Raw genomic sequence first — 17,016 nt, 5'->3', positions numbered from 1 at the left:
CCGATCCCTGGTCCATCCTTATTCACTATACCATATGGAATGGAGACATAAGAAAGGATGCTTTAATTTTTGAACTTTTGAACTCACTCAAGACACTTAATGTAATCAGTAATAACTACTCCCCGGACCATTTGTTTGGTATAGGAAGGTATTTTATATTTAACATTCCTATCAGATGATTCTGGAGTTTATCTTTTAAACCTTCTATGACATGGAAATTCCTCTGGGGCTTTCCCGCAATGTGTAGAACTTTTCCCTGATGCAGGAGGGAAAGGGATCTCAGTTCAAGCTGGAATTTTCCAGTTTTTAGGTAATACTGTGTATTAGATAATTTATTTTCCCTGTGATGGAAAACTGTTATTAAGGTCTTGACTTAAAATTCAACTTCCTATGCTACTGACTCAGTAGAAAAACAAGAGAAAAGGAGTAGAAACTTGAATCAAGAGAGGACTCAGTCAACGGATCTGCTTAATGCTCTCAACTTGAATCAACATTTACCTTTTAAGTTTTGCTTCAAAATTATCCAGAGGAAATGAGGAGGAGGTATCAATGAAACAGAACTGGCCATGAGTTAACTGTTGAAGCCAGGTGATGAGTACATGGGGGTTAACTATGCTATTCCACTTTTGCTTATTTGAATTTTCTATAAGAGTTAAAATAAATAATCCCCAATTCAAATTAAGAGTTGGCTGCCCCGTGAAACATATTTGTTACTGAAAACAGTGCAAAGCTCTAACTGCGTATGCACTGAGTTGTCCTAGCAAACTGGGATTTTCCTCCTTTCACTCCCATCTCTCAGAAAACCTCCAACATCAAGTCAAATAGATTAAAGGAAAGAGATGGGGCTGCAGCCTTAATAGAGAAATCATGAGGCAGTAAGGGAGGGGAAGCAAAGAGAGCCTTTGGGGACCTCGAGCCTCAAGTTTTAATCCTAAGAAGGGGAGATTCCTCTTCTCCATGTGTAAACTTCAATGGGAAAGAGCTTTCTTTGGGAACAGAATACTCAGGAATACATAACTCTTCTTTGATTTTCTTAAAGATATATACTGGGAGGAAATTTTTTCTCTAGACCTAAGCCAAGCAAACAGAAGAGAATTTTAGGAGATTTCAGACAGTAGCTTCTTATCTGGATGGTGATCCAATTCTCAGATATGGCCTCGCACTCAGGATACAGGTGACTTTCCATATACTGAAGATGTGACAGAAAAGCTCTAAGGGAGTTTCAGGTAACTAAGCCTAAATGAGAAAACATGATAATACCAGTATGAAGCATGTCATTGTAGAGACTGGGATTTGGAGTCAAAGAGTTTAACTGAAGGGTTTGACTAAAAAGATGTGATGTTAAATCTTAACATCAGGAACGTGAGAACTCTACCTATCTTTGCAAATTTTTTAAAAGTCTAAACTTATTCCAAAATAAAAAGGTTACTAAAAATAAAAGTTCAGGTCAGGGTGTAATTTAAGCCTTGGCTCTGATGCTTGGATTTTCTGGTCTTAGATTACTTGTCTGTAAAATGGAATAATGATACTACTAGTTTCCCTGTGTAGTGGTTGTGAGGACAAACTATGATTAAGTAAATGGACATACTCTGTGTGGCACCCAGCCAATGCTAGTCACTATTCCAAGGAGAGTCATGTATGTGTCAGAGGGAAGCAGTAAGGTGGAAAAGGTGTTTACAATGTAGGCACTGGTCATAGTGAGCACTGAAGACCCATTTATAATAAAACACCAGCAGCTCTATTTTATCTTTAGGAAGTAAACACAGATACCAGATCTTTCAGGTGTGTTGACTCTATCAGTGCCAGCTATTACGTTATTAGGAGAGTTTAGTAGCTATCTCAAAGAGAATAAATAAGAGGGACAAGGGTAGTAAGTACAGGAAAGGGGTAAATGAACAAAAAGGAAAACAGCAGCTTCAAAAACCCACTTTCTTCTTAGGAAGTCCCTGGGCCATGTCAGTATTTGTTCCAAACACATTTAGTGGAGACAGGAAGAGGCATTTTCTAGTCTTATCACTACCCCACACGACTTGGCCAGTGATCTGGAAAACTTGCATAGCAAGGGCTAGACTGGCTCAGCCACTGTGTGGATCTTCTGATGGCGGATGAGGTTGCAGTGGCGATTAAAGCTTTTCCTGCATTCAATGCACTGGTGAGGTCGCTCCCCTGTGTGGCTTCTCTGATGCTCAATGAGAAATGAACGCCGACCGTAGCTCTTATTGCACTGGCTGCACTGATAGGGCTTTTCTCCCTTGTGAGTTCTCTGATGCTGGATAAGACCTGCACTCTGACTGAAGGCCTTCCCACATTCTTTACAGTGGTACCGTTTCTGTACATTGTGGATTCCTCGGTGATTAAAAAGACCAGAACTCCGACTGAAGGTTTTTCCACACTCGTTACATTCATAAGGTCTTTCTCCAGTGTGAATTCTTTGATGCCGAATGAGACCTGAGCTCTGAACAAAGCTCTTCCCACATTCATCGCATTTGTGTTGCACCTCTCCTAAGGGGCTTCCCCACTGCCTCTCTAACTGACCCGCCACGGATCCTCCATGTGGGGAATCCTGGTGTGATACCTCCCAGGTCTGTTCAGGAAACATTCTTCCATGTGGTTCCACTATCTTAGGACAGTCTTTTCTTAGTACCAATTCTCTTTCTTCAGTCTTGGTCATCTCATCTGAAACAAAAAAATACTAGGTAAAAGTGACTTCTTCCCTGAGCCTATGCGATGCTGACTATGTCTACAGAAATACATCATTGAATAGGGAGGAGGTTAGAATCAGAAGAGCCAGTGTGGTAACATCTATCCCTAGACAACAAGAGTAGTTTGCCCTCTTTGGCAAAATGTAGCTCATCCCATCCCTATGGGGACTTGGCCTGGAGAGTTTTTTATACTTCTTCACAGGGAAGAAAGGGTAAATATCAGGTGGCTTCTCTGTAGTTTTCCCTTAGATCTCTTCCTCCCTTTTGAAATAGGGAGCCTTAAAGTGACTCTTTCCAAGGAGAGTGACCTTTTATTCATTCATTCATTTATATTAAGCTTCTACTCTTTTAAAAAAATTTATACAGAAATAGAATTTATTTCTTATAGTTTTAGAGGCTGAGAAGTCCAGAGTCCAAGGGGCACATCTTCTGAGAGCCCTCTTGTGGAGACCTCTTCAGCAAAGCAGGGTGTCACAGGGTGAGAGGATGGCCTGAGAGTCAGCTTCTACTATTCTAGGTGCTTCAGGCAGTACTTTAAGGCTTTCAAATCTATAACAATCCAAAATGCATTCCACCACAAGGCCTTTGCTCTAGTGCTTTTCTTTGCTCTAGTGCTTTTCTTTGCTCTAGTGCTTTTCTCTTCCTAGAAAACACTCACCTCAGATAAAAGCAAGGCTCACACTTTCACTTCAAATCTTTGCTCAGCTCTCATCTCAATGAGGCCTATCTTAATTTTTCTATTTAATACTGCAATCTGTTTGCTCATCCATAGCACTCTAAATCTCCCCTATCCCGTGGTCTATTTTTGCTTTATTCCATAACACTCATCACCTTCTGACATATTATATCATCTCCTTATTTTTATGTTCATTATTGTCTCCCCCTTGCTACAATCTAATCTCTGTGAGAGCAGGATCTTTCTGTTTTATTCCCTGAGAATCATGCCTGGCACATAGTAGTTGCTCAAAAAATACTATTGGAAGAATGAATAAATAAAAGGGAAGGGACTGAAACCAGTCTTAGTACTATGGCCTCAACTGACTGGTCCAGGAACTGGTACCTGAGGCAAAGGCTAGCCCACAGGACTGGTCAATATTGGATAGTGTCCAGCCAACCCTATCAGACCCTCTCTGTTTTTTTTTTTTTTTTTGAATAGTAAGGGGATCACAACCCTCGGCACGGTGTGGTCTGCACCATGCTCAGCCAGTGAGCGCACCAGCCATCCCTATATAGGATCCGAACCTGTGGCCGCACTCTCCTGAGTGAGCCACAGGGCTGGCCCAGACCCTCTCTGCTTGAAGGAGTTGCAGGTAAGAATGAAAAGAAACAGACCCCAATTGTCTAAATTCTAGACAGCAGCTGCTGTCGTATCTCTGAAATATCTTGGGTTCCTCAGATGTGATTCCACCTTGACACCCAGAAAAAGCCCAGGGAAAACAGTCCCTGATCGCCTCTTTGGTGATCACAGCATCTGGCTCTTTCTACCACATCTAACTGTATTGTCCCCACACACCTATATAGGTACCGCTTAGGACTCCTTTATGGTTAGGCCATCGGTCTCCTCCTCCTATTAGCTGGGGTGTCACAACAGGTTTGGAAAACAGAAATGTGTCTGTAGAGAAGAAATGGGCCACAAGTGGACTCAGTACTGCCCATTGGCCAAAACCTCATATTAAATCTGAAATATACAAAGGAATTTGGACATTTCCACCTTCCATGACTTATGAAGCACTTTATATACATTATCAAATTGACTCACCACAAAACCCTTTGATGTTATTATCCCACCTCTTTAAATAAGTGGGGAAGAAATAGAAGATAAATATATAGCTAGACAGACAAAGTACAGAAAAAGTTCTGGAAAATACACAGCAAATTGATAGTACTTACCCCTAGGGAGTAGAATCTGGAGAATTTTCATTTTTCACTATTTAAACTTCTTTATTATCTGGATTTTTTACAATCAGCATGAACTTGAAAAGAAACTCAAACTTAGTGATATAAAGTAACTTTAAATATTACTTGACTAAAAACTTGAAAAGCTGGAACTTGAACTTGGTCCTTGTAATTTCAAACACTACTATGTTGCTTTACAATATTGGCTCTTCCTGAATTTGTAACACATACCTGCCTTGATATCCTCCTATAGGAAGAGCTCTCAGACCTGCAGATGTCCTCTGGATAATCTCCTACAGCCATAGTAGATGCTTAATAAATATTGTTTGAATAAATAAATGACTACATGGATGGATGGACGGACGGATTGGTGGATGAATGGATGGATAGATGGATTGGGTGGATTAACTTACTTAGATGTGCTTCCTGGAAAAGGGGGTTCTTGGCAGGGTTCTAGATGCAGTTTGGAAGGTAGAAGAAAGGAGAAGATGGCTAGAAAATGAAGAGTCCAAGTTCATAGGAAGAAGAAGTAGAAACAAAGGAACTGACTGAAAGATACTCATAAAAGGGGAAAATAAAATCAGAGGAATTTTGGAGAGTCTTTATCATGAACAAATGTTGAATTTTGTCAAATGCTTTTTCAGCATCTATAGAGATAATCATATGGTTTTTGTCTTTGATTTTATTGATGTGGTATATCACATTTATTGATTTGCACATGTTGAACCAAACTTGCATCCCTCAGATGAATCCCACTTGATCATGGTGTATAATTTTGTGTATGTGTTGCTGTATTCTGTTAGCTAGTATTTTATTGAGGATTTTTGCATTTATACTCATCAAGGATATTGGCCTGTAGTTTTCTTTTTTTGTTGTATCTTTGGTTTTGGTATCAGGGTGATGTTAGGTATAGATGGAAAGTATCTCAACACAATTATAGCCATATATGATAAGCCCACTGCCAATATAATCCTGAATGGGGAAAAGCTCAGCTTTTCCCTAAGAACAGGAACTAGACAAGGATGCCCACTCTCACCACTCCTATTCAACACAGTGTTGGAAGTATTAGCCAGAGCTATCAGAGAAGAGAAGGAAATAAAGGGCATCCAGATTGGAAAAGATGAGGTCAAACTATCCCTGTTTGCAGATGACATGATCCTATATATTGAAAAGCCTAAAGCCTCTACAAAAAACTCTTGGAGTTGATAAATGATTTCAGCAAAGTTGAAAGATACAAAATCAACACACAAAAATCAGTAGCATTTCTATTCTCCAATAGTGAACATGCAGAAACAGAAATCAAGAAAGCTTGCTCATTTACAATAGCCACCAAAAAAACAAAATACTTAGGAATAAAGTTAACCAAGGATGTGAAAAATCTCTGCGAAGAGAACTACAAACCACTATTGAGAGAAATTAAAGAGGACATAAGAAGATGGAAAGATATCCCGTGCTCTTGGATCAGAAGAATTAACATTGTGAAAAGGTCCATATTACCCAAAAGATCAACAGATTCAATGAAATCCCCATCAAAATTCCAATGACATTTTTCTCAGAAATGGAAGAAACTATCCTGACATTTATAGGAAATAACAAAAGACAACGGATAGCAAAGCAATCCTGGAGACATAACACTACCTGACTTTAAACTATACTACAAAGCTATAATAACCAAAACAGCATGATACTGGCATAAAAACAGACACTCAGATAAATGGAATAGAATAGAGAATCCAGAAATTAATCCATACATCTTTAGCTATCTGATCTCTGACAAAGGACCAAGTCTACATTCTGGGTAAGAGACTGCCTCTTCAGCAAATGGTGCTGGCAAAACTAGTTATTCATATGTAGGAAAATGAAACTAGACCCATACCTCTCACCATATACCAAAATCAACTAAAAAGGATTAAAGAATTAAATATATATCCAGAAACAAAACTCCTTAAAGAAAACGTAGGGGAAACACTCCAGGAAGTAGGATTGGGTACAGACTTCATGAATATGACCCCAAAAGCACGGGCAACCAAAGGAAAAATAAACAAATGGGATTATATCAAACTAAAAAGCTTCTGCACAGCAAAAGAAACAATTAACAGAGTTAAAAGACAACCACCAGAGTGGGAGAAAATATTTGCAGAATACACATCTGACAAAGGATTAATATCCAGAATATACAAGGAACTGAAACAACTTTACAGCAAAAAAACCAAATAACCCAATTAGAAAATGGGCAAAGGAGCTGAATAGGCATTTTTCAAAGGAAGATATATGAATGGCCAACAAACATGAAAAAATGCTCAACATCACTCAGCATTCAGGAAATGCAAATCAAAACCACTTTGAGATACCATCTCACTCCAGTTAGGATGGCTAATATCCAAAAAACTGAGCATGATAAATGCTGGTGAGGTTGTGGACAAAAAGGAATTTTCATACTCTGTTGGTGGGACTGCAAAATGGTGCAGCCTTTATGGAAAATGGTATGGTGGTTCCTCAGACAATTACAGATAGATCTACCATATGACCCAGCCATTCCACTGCTGGGAATATACCCAGAGAAATGGAAATCATCATGCCGAAGGGATACCTGTACTCCCATGTTTACTGCAGCACTATTTACAATAGCCAAGAGTTGGAACCAGCCCAAATATCCATCATCAGATGAGTGGATATGGAAAATGTGGTATATCTACACAATGGAATACTACTCTGCTATAAAAAAGAATGAAATACTATCATTTGCAGTAATATGGATGGACTTAGAGAAAATTATATTAAGTGAAAAAGTCAGGCACAGAAAGAGAAATACCACATGTTCTCACTTATTTGTGGGAGCTAAAAATAAATAAATATACAAACAAATAAACAGTGGGGGGCAGAAGACACAACAATCGCAACAAATCCTTGAACTTGTTAAGATAAGTGAACTGATATAATGTAGATGAGGGGGAAGGGACAGAGAGATAGGGGAAAGAGGAATGGGTAAAGGGACACGAAAATCAACTATATTGTATACTGAGAAGTTAAAAAAAAAACAGAGGAATTTTTATCAGACAAGGTCATGGGAGCCAAATGAAGGTCTGCAGTGTGCACAGAATTTACTCAACAAATACATTTTAATTAATTCAAGAGATGTGCTCCATGTAATAGAAATCCAGGACAACTGTATGGGTGCTAGAGTGGATGAAATAAAGAGGCTAGAGGTAGAGAGGCATGGGAAGTTGCGGCTGTGACGCATAGGTACATAATGAGAAACTGAAAAGGCAGAACCCTGTTGTAGTCTGATTGTCAGAAAGTCAACAAAAAGTCAGTAAGAAGCTATGATGTTCTGTATAAAAAATTAGAAGCTGAAGCCAGTTCTTGCAGAGAGAGCTAGAATGGGACTTAGCTCTCAGCTAGTCTTAGTCACAGCTGACTTAGCCCCAAGTTCCCACTACTATACCCACAAGGGTGGCCACTGCCACCACTAGGAGATTACATACAAGGAAATGGCAACATCCTTGATTCCACTGAATTCTCCCATATAGTCTGCCACCTACTAAGCAGTATCTCATATCTTCCTACTGTAAGTGAGAACTCTAATCAGCAAGGGTGGCACTGGTGATTTCTGATAAGAATAGCTACCATGTATTATGCATAATGCATCCCATAAATTGTTTTTCCATAAATTGCATAAATTGTTTTTATCTGATACTCACTACAACCTTCTGACATACATACTTGTTATGGACTAAATTGTGTCCACTCACAATTCATATGTTATGGTCAGTGTGACTGTGTTTGGAGATAGGGCCTTTGGGGAAGTAATTAAGCTTAAATGAGGTCAGAAGGTGGGGTCCCAATCTGACAGGACTGGAGTCCTTATAAGAATAGAGACACCAGAGCTCTCTCTCTGCACATGTACAGAGGACAAGCCATGAGTGGACATAGCAAGAAGATGCGAATCTACAAGTCAGGAAGAGAGGCCTCACCAGAAACCAAACTTCATGGTGCCTTGATACTGGACTTCCAGCCTTCAGAACTGTGAGAAAATAAATTTCTGTTGTTTAAGCCACCCAGTCCGTGGCATTCTGTTACGGCAGCCTGGGTAAACTAAGACAATACTGTTACCAACCCCTTTTTATAGATGAGGGAACTGAGTCAAGGGGTTAAGTAACCTGCCCCGTACAAGCAGCTTCCACGAGGCAAAGCCATGATCTGAACCTATGTCTGCCAAACCTTGAAGCCCATTCACTAAAGCTGTGCTCCATAGTGATTCCGGAAAGCTTTCCTAATGTACCATGTGACCTAAGTCCAGAGAGCTGCCAGGATGGCACTCAGGGAGAAGACTGAATCCAGGGAGAGGGGACAAAGATGAGCACACTAGGCACTCAGAAGCACTGAGCATTGCTGCTGTCTGGTAAGGAGTTTTTGGATCCCGTTTCCCTAGCTCTGGGTTTTTTTGTTTCTGCTTGACCAGGTGAGATATGTTCAACGTCTGATAAATCCTGTCCCTCACCTGTTTCTCCAAAAGGATGGGACTTCTGAGCAGGGTCACATGTGAGCTGGGGCTCCGAAGTCTGGGACCGAAGGCTCAGTGACGTGTGCTCTCCTACAGTCACTATCTGTTTAGAGACGACTTCTTGTCTGTGTCTGTGGACTACCGTCTGGGGACAGAGAGACAAGACTTGACTTCTTAAGAAATTAATTGCCTGAAGAAACACTTCCCAGAAAGAAGGAAGCAAGAGGGAGGGTCTTGTTTTATTACCAAAGTCAAGGGAATGCAAAACAAAGAATACAAGGATCCTTGGTATCCCACATGTACAGTTTTCCTTCACAAATCTCCCTTCCTACCTCATGTTGTGGTTCATCAAGCTCTCTCTCCAGATCCTCCAGCAAAATCACAGCCTCTTCTCCACTCTCTGGGCAGTGTTCCCTCACCCAGCTCTGGAGTTCCTTGGGCAGGATGGAGAGGAATTGCTCCAGCACCAGCAGATCCAAAATCTGCTCCTTTGTGCTTACATGTGGTCTCAACCACTGATAGCAAAGTTCCTGGAGCCGGGTAAGAGCCTCCCTTGGTCCAGGGGTCTCCTGGTAGCAGAGTTGTCGAAAGTGCCTTCGGAAGATTTCCCTTGCCAGTGGATTGTTACGCTTCAATCTGGATTCCTGCTTTTGAAGGTGACTTTCTGCCTCCACTTTCATTGTCAGAAGCTCTTCCCACACCTCAGGAACTTGAACATCCAGAGATAAAATCTCCTTTGAGTCTGTATTCATTTGACCTTGAATAGCTTAAAAGGTACCCGCTTGCTGGAGCTATGCTTCAAGACACACCTTTAGAGGCTTCCTCCTAAGCAGTAAAAATAATTGTTTATATAGAAAAATGGCAATAGCTGTTATAGAAACTGATAATATAAGTAATTGTCATAGACCCTAAAGCTCTTCACTGAAAGTAAAGTGAGTTGGTGACCAAAACATGGAAATAATGGAAAAACATATGTTCCTAACATGCACAGCATAGACCCAGAACTGGATTTTATTCTGGTTCTAACATTCACTAATTGTGTGACCTTGTGCCAATTTATTATTTTCTTTCAATCTCCAGTTTCTCTACGTAAAAAAGAAATAGCAATAGTACCTGAAAGAGTTCATGGAGGAAATAGCCTATGAATTACGGACTACACAGATCACTCAGAATGTCTGGATAAAAAGTTTGGATTCACTATAAAAGTCAAAATAGAAAAAGGATAAATGGAAATACTGTTCCTGTCCCTGACTAAATGAATTAATCAACATTTACTGAAATCTTTACTTGAGTTTTCTTAAATTAATCTTCAAATCAACCATTTAAGGTTGGTATTATTTTCACTAAATTTAAAGAAAGGAAGGCTTATGTGAATTCCAAGTCCTGTGAGCTTTCCATACCACCCTGCTGCTTCTTAAGAGGATCAGTGGACATTGCATAACAACCTACAACATGTTTTCAGATGCAGGACCATATTTAACCCTCACAATTACCCTCTGTGGTTTTATTATAATTATTATTTCACTAGATAAAAAATGGAGGCCAGGAGAAGTTAAGGAGGGTGCCCAAGGTCAAATTCTTTGCGAGGACAGTCCTAAGAATTCACAGAAGCCCAAGGCAGAAGCTTTCTTCACAGACCCAGCCAATGCCTGATACTCAGGACGCCTGTGTCTCTAAAATGTCGAGAGGCACAGCACAGCACTTGAATTCCAGCCTGACAAGCCCGTGGCAAATAGCTAGGAAATTTGAATCCGGGGGTGAGGGTTGGGTGGGGAAGGATTGGAGGCCAGAATATGCATCTGTAACAGGCTCCTTAGTGATTTGTATGGATTGTAAGTCAATTAAGGGAAAGGGAATCCGGAACAGTCACATTCTGCAACTGAAACCGTTTATTCAACACCCCTTAATTTGCTTTAAGAATCGAAAGGTGAGAGGGTATAGAGGTTCTCCGGGAAGAAGAGGCTGAAATAAGTCTTTTAAAATTTGTCCTCAACTTCCTCTCCGGGGCGTTTCCTTTTCTGAGTCCTAATCCTGCTGTTATTCACCGTGGTGACCCTTCAGCCTCGAAGCTCCCCCCCACCCCGCCACCTCTCCCGTTGGGTCCAGGTGGCGCCCGGAGCCTCCCGGCACAGACAACCTCCCCTCCCCTCGCTCCGACCTCCCCGCGGCTGAGGTTCACTTTCCACACCCCTTTCTCAGCCCCAGGCCCCCCAGCCCCAATCCCAGGGGCCAACTCACGGGACCTGCTACAGGCGAGGAGGGAGAAGGTGCCCGAACCCAGGAATTGTGAGAAGCGCTCTGCGAGAACAATGGCCAGGCTGGGAGGACGCCGGCCACTCATCCGGGCGACAGAGCTGAGGCACTTCCGGGTCGGTCTAGGATGCGCGTCTCTGTGTCCCACCTCCCCGCGCCGCCCCACCCAGGTGAAATCAACCCGCCCTTTCCTGGCCTCCAGTTCTTTTTAAGCCCTGGATCGCATTGTCGGAATTTCGTACGTGTGGGGGCCGCATACAGGTTTTATGAAGCATAGGCCGTTAACTATTTAAAATGCCGATTTAAAAAAAACATTTAAAAAATTAATACATTATTTATGATTTAAAAAACCTCAGACAAGTAACAAATTAATAAAGTAAAAGGTAAAACTTCACACGTCCCTCCTCAGTCCCACCCCCTGAGGCAGTCACTGTCGCCGTTAGTTTGGAATTTGTATGTCATTTTAATCTCTCTCTCTCTCTCTCTCTCTCTCTCTCTCTCTCTCTCTCTCTCTCTCTCTCTCTCACACACACACACACACACACACACACACACACGCACACACACACACACAATTGCATTAAGCTATTTTACATTTAGCTTTTTCTCCCCCACTTATTTTAATGTTTTCAGTACATGCCCTTAGACATCCTTCTTTGTCACGTAGATCTAACTCATTTAGTGGTTGCATAATATTCCATAAAGCACATGTACCAAAACTCATTTGTCTGGGCCCCTTCATATTCTTTATATAAGCTCCCTCCCCTCCCCTCCCCTCCCCTCCCCTCCTTCCTCCCTTCCTTCCTTTCTTTCCTTCTCTCTCTCCCCGTCTTTCCATCCTGCCCTCCCTTCCTCCCTTCCTTTCTATTTTTTGCTATAAAAGTTGTCTGGATTTTTAGTAATAATACAAAAATCAACCCCAAACCAATTAAATAAGCTTTACTGGTACAAAACAGCATAAGTTTAAGTACCGGTAGTCATTCGCCAATTTTATTATGCCAACCAGAATGGTGGTATTGCATACATTAAACGACGTTTTGTTTTAACAGAACCTCATTATTTATCTTATTACAGTGGTAAGCAAGTATCTTGTATGTTAATGGAAGTTCCATGATGTGTTTTAACTCCAAAACTGTAACTCTGTAAATGTCTTTAGTTGTTTTCCTCAACCCAGCCTTCTGAGGATTAAATATACCCAAGCTTCAGGCTTTACTTCAATTTCTTCCAAATATCCAATAAGTATGTAATCATTAAAAGCATCAGTGTGAAGAAAATTTGTTCGAAATCCTCATCACTTCCTTCCACATACCGTGTTCTCTTGCGAAGACCTCATTACAAGCTTTCTTAAAAAACTATATGAAATGGAAGCAAATATTTAACTTCTCTTGGATTTGAATAGACTGTTAAAATATATTATTCTCTTCCATTTTGGATGGCCATCTGTGACATGTAAACAGTTTTCATATTTGTATGAAAATTCTCAAATGTCCTTCTGGCAGTTGGATAGGCTCTCTAACTGGTTTATATGTGCCTGTAAATAGGTCAACTAGAGGACTCAGGCAGGCTCTACCCTAAAGTCAAGGAGCAGTACATTGGGCTTCATCGTAGCTAAACAGCTATAAGAGGTACTGGCTCCCACCTGTCTGCATGAGGAAAGAGTCCCCTATGGCAGTACTTTGATGAGTGTCCTGGGACAGAAAGAATTATTTTTAATATAGGAATGGGGATTCCTACTGATAATATTGAAAATGCCACACCATCTCATAGACAAGAAGAAATATTGACTACAAGACTGACTAAAAAGATTGAGGATTACCCGAATCTAGAAGCAGAAATATTGGGATACTAACAGTGCTGTGGGTTATGCCATAAGCAAGCAAGCAAGCAAGCAAGCAAGCAAGCAAGCAAGAAAGAAAGAAAGAAAGAAAGAAAGAAGAAAAGGAAGGAAGGGAGGGAGAAAAGAAGGAAAGGAAAGAAAAGAAAGAAGGAAAGGAGGGAGGGAAGGATTAGAGGATGGTGACACAGAGATTGAGAAAACTAACTGGTATATGGATAGATCTCTTAGAATGGGTGCCAAATGTGTAAATATTTGTGTCCCATATGAATCTCCACTAACCCAAGGGAGGGTTTCAGTGAGCAAGTGGGTGAGATGATCTGCCCTGTGAATGTCAGCAGCTCTTTTTTCAACGACCTCAGCATTTGCTCAAGGAGATTTTGAACATGGTGACCATGTCTGCCCTGACAGAGGCTGTGCACAGGCACAAAACACAAAACAAAACAAAACAAAAGCTTTTGCAAAGACTAATCTAGCTAACACCACTGTTGAAGATCCACCACCACTGTTGAGGATCCAATTTGCAAGAGCTGCAACCAACCTATCTGCACCTAGATATGGTGTAATATCACAATGGGTACAGCCAGCCACCTAGTGGCATGTTGATTGCATTCGATTCTTTCTATGATGAAGAGAACAAAACTTTCCTTCAAAGTAGTAGACACTTCTTTTGGATTTGGATTGGCTTTTCATGCCCATCAAGCTCTGTAGTACTGACTATTGCAAGCCCTCCTCACACCAGCCCCAACTTAGTTGGGAACTAAAATGAAGTGGTTTGTTTTTTCCAATTTTCAATTTCAGCTGCTTCTTTTGAGTCCTTCTTTCCTTTCCTTTAACAATATCTTGGACAGATCCCACAGCTTCTTGGCAATTTTAAGTAGTAAAGGTCCCATCCAGATTATTTTTAATTTTAAATTTTATTGTCTATTGAATAAGTTATATAGCCACAGATTCAAAAAACAAAAGGTACAAAAGGGCATACACTGAAAAATCTGTCTCTGATATTTTAACTTTTGTTGGATGTGGTAATAATATTGTAGTTCTATTTAAAAATATTTCTTTCCTTTTTTAGAGATGGATATTGAAGTATTTAAGGGTAAGTTATGATGTCTATAATTTACTTTAAAATACTTCAGCACAGAGAGAGAGTGAGAGATAGAATGGGGGAAGCAAATATGGCCAAATGTAAACAATTATAAAATATAGGTGACTACTTGTTTATGTTACACATAAGCCTTTGGGAGTACATGTGTTTCCAAATTCAGGATTTTTTAAATTTTAGAAAGATAATGGGTATATACTGTATATTATGTAACCTCGAGCAGTTTCAGAACATGTCAAACACCTTAATATTTCTACAATGAAATACATGAATAGTCACCCTAAGTGAGTTAAATAAAGACTGAAAAACCTCATGATTTGCCTTCCTATGAGTTTTATGGGGAAAAAAAAACTTCCCCATAAAAAACTTTCCCAAATTTATGGGGAAAAAACTCAGAGTTTTCTGAATTTTGTGAATTTTAGAACTGTGGATAAGGGATCTTGGATATGTACTTGTCTCTTTATTTTCTTTTTCATATTTAAACATTTTCAAAATAAAAATTTTTTAAATAAAAATCTTCCTACTCCTGTCCCCAGCCACATAACTTAATTCCCTAGAAACAGCCAAAGCTATTGAATTCTTATATAATCATTCAGAGATATCCTATGCATGTAGAAGCAAATATTTATGTGTAATTCAGCCCCAGTATTTTACACAAATAGTAAAACATTTTGTATACTTTTCCCTATTTTGCTTGTTTTATTTAACAATAAATCTTGGCATTTTCCCCATAGCCATACACCTAAAGCTACCTCTTTATTTTTGACAGCTGCATAATATTCCACTGTGCAGATTTATTTAGCCAGTCCTCTGTTGATGGACAATTAAGCTATTTCCAATCATTTTCCATTTATAAACAATGGTGAACTAGTTTTATACATACGTCATCTTACACATGTGTGAGTATGTCTCAGAAGAATTTCTAAGTCAAAGAATATGTGCATTTATAAAATTTACATGCACTGCTAAATTGCCCTCCAAAGTACTTAGAAATATTAAAAACTCTCTAACAATATCTGAAAGTAATATCTCCTCCCACCGTAACCAAACTTTTTGATCTTTGACAACCTACAGATTAAAAAAAATGGTATATTCTTGTGTTGTTAGAACAAATTATTATTAATGTACATTTATTTTCTGTGAATTTTACGTTCATATCCTTTCTGCTTTTTCTATTGTGATGGTCTTTCTCTTTTTGACTTGTATGGTCATGATATATTAGGGAAGTTAGTGCTTTGTGATCATTTAAAATTTTTTTCTGTTTAACTTTGTGGTGGTTTTTGTTACAGAAATTGAAAAATTTCAAGTAGTTAAATTTACTAATCTTTTATGTTTTTTAAGGTTTGTGTGATGCTAAGAAAGTCCTCTTTTGCCAAGAGTATAAAAGAAAATTCTCACATGGTGTCTTCTAATATTTCTATGTATTTTTTTCTATTAAATTTTGAACCATCTGGAAATTATCTCATTGTAAGATGTGAGGTGTGAATTACCCTCTGTTTTTTTCAGATGCTTATTGCGATGTCCCAATACCATTTACTGAATAATCCATCGTTTCTTCACTGACCTGAAAAATCATTTTTTTTTTTTTTTTTAAAAGATGACCGGTAAGGGGATCTTAACCCTTGACTTGGTGTTGTCAGCACCACGCTCACCCAGTGAGCAACCGGCCATCCCTATATGGGATCCGAATCCGTGGCCTTGGTGTTATCAGCACCACACTCTCCCGAGTGAGCCACGGGCTGGCCCCTGAAAAATCATTTTAAATCAGATGTTTAAATATTTGTACCTACTTTTGGAATTTCTATCCTATTTGTACTGCAATGTAATATTCATTGTAGCTTGTAATATGTTTTAATACCCAGAAAGCATATGTCTGCCTCATTATTATTTTCTGAAATTTTCTGGCTATTAATACTTGTTTATTTTTCGCAAAATTTATCCAGTTTGAAAACAAATTAAAAAAATTATTGGCATTGTATTAAGTATCTAGACTTGTACAGAAAATTGATTTGCCTCTCCACACCTTGGGTTAAAAATGTTTAAAGTGCTCTATATATTGATCTTATAATTTCCTCTTAAATTTGTTTCTCAATGCTTTATCTCTTTTGTGGCTATTGTAAATAAGGTTTTTTCTTCCATCTTGTGCGTATATAGGAAGACAATTGAATTCTCTAATTTATTTTTACAAATGTATTTAATTTTACAAATAAATCGTAGTATATCTTCATGTGGCTAATATAATGATAATTTTAACTCCATCTTTCAAATTTATTTATTTAAATAATTCTAATTCCTCCAAAACACTACAAAATAACAGTGGTGAGAGTGGATATCTTTCAAACATGTTTTTAACTTCAAAGCAATGCATATAATGTTTCTTTGAAAAGCAGGATGATGGCCATTGATGTAAGTTAGATATGTTTTATTTAAATAAAGAACTATCTATTCCTCTTTATTGAAGGTTTTTAAAATCTTTATAAAAATGGATGTTAATGTAATGAAATGCCATTGTAACATCTATTTAAGTGCTTTTATGTTTTTCTCCTTATGTATGCTAATATGGTGAATTATATTTAAAGATTTCTTAATTTTAAACAATTTTAAAATTTTTATTTATTTTTTCTTTTATCATTACACACTGTAAACTTTTTTTGTGGCCCTTTACCTATTTCTCCCTAATCCTTCCTCCATTTTAAACAATTTTTATACTCATCTCAATTTTGTC

The 17,016-nt window shown here is 38.9% G+C and overlaps 2 protein-coding genes across 3 annotated transcripts in view; one reads left to right on the top strand and one right to left on the bottom strand.

Moving 5' to 3' along the window:
- Positions 1-17,016, top strand: part of LOC134377893 (zinc finger protein 184) — a 944,311-nt gene that overhangs the window by 98,727 nt on the left and 828,568 nt on the right. The gene's annotated exons all lie outside the window — the stretch shown is intronic.
- Positions 1,476-11,426, bottom strand: LOC134377909 (zinc finger and SCAN domain-containing protein 9). Of its 2 annotated transcripts, none has more exons than XM_063096719.1 (4): positions 11,341-11,426; positions 9,435-9,927; positions 9,100-9,247; positions 1,476-2,676 (listed from the first exon to the last, which is right to left on the bottom strand). In XM_063096719.1, the coding sequence occupies exons 2-4, from the start codon at positions 9,852-9,854 to the stop codon at positions 2,066-2,068; spliced, it is 1,179 nt and encodes a 392-aa protein (XP_062952789.1). In that variant the 5' UTR covers positions 9,855-9,927; positions 11,341-11,426; the 3' UTR covers positions 1,476-2,065. The 2 variants fall into 2 exon arrangements, with proteins under 2 accessions (XP_062952789.1, XP_062952790.1); XM_063096720.1 differs by having other exon boundaries at positions 11,346-11,426.

Source organism: Cynocephalus volans, chromosome 5 (genome assembly GCF_027409185.1).
Source record: "Cynocephalus volans isolate mCynVol1 chromosome 5, mCynVol1.pri, whole genome shotgun sequence".
Taxonomy (NCBI): domain Eukaryota; kingdom Metazoa; phylum Chordata; class Mammalia; order Dermoptera; family Cynocephalidae; genus Cynocephalus; species Cynocephalus volans.
The sequence above is the reverse complement of the archived record's forward strand: the minus strand, read 5'-3'. Positions and strand labels throughout refer to the sequence as shown.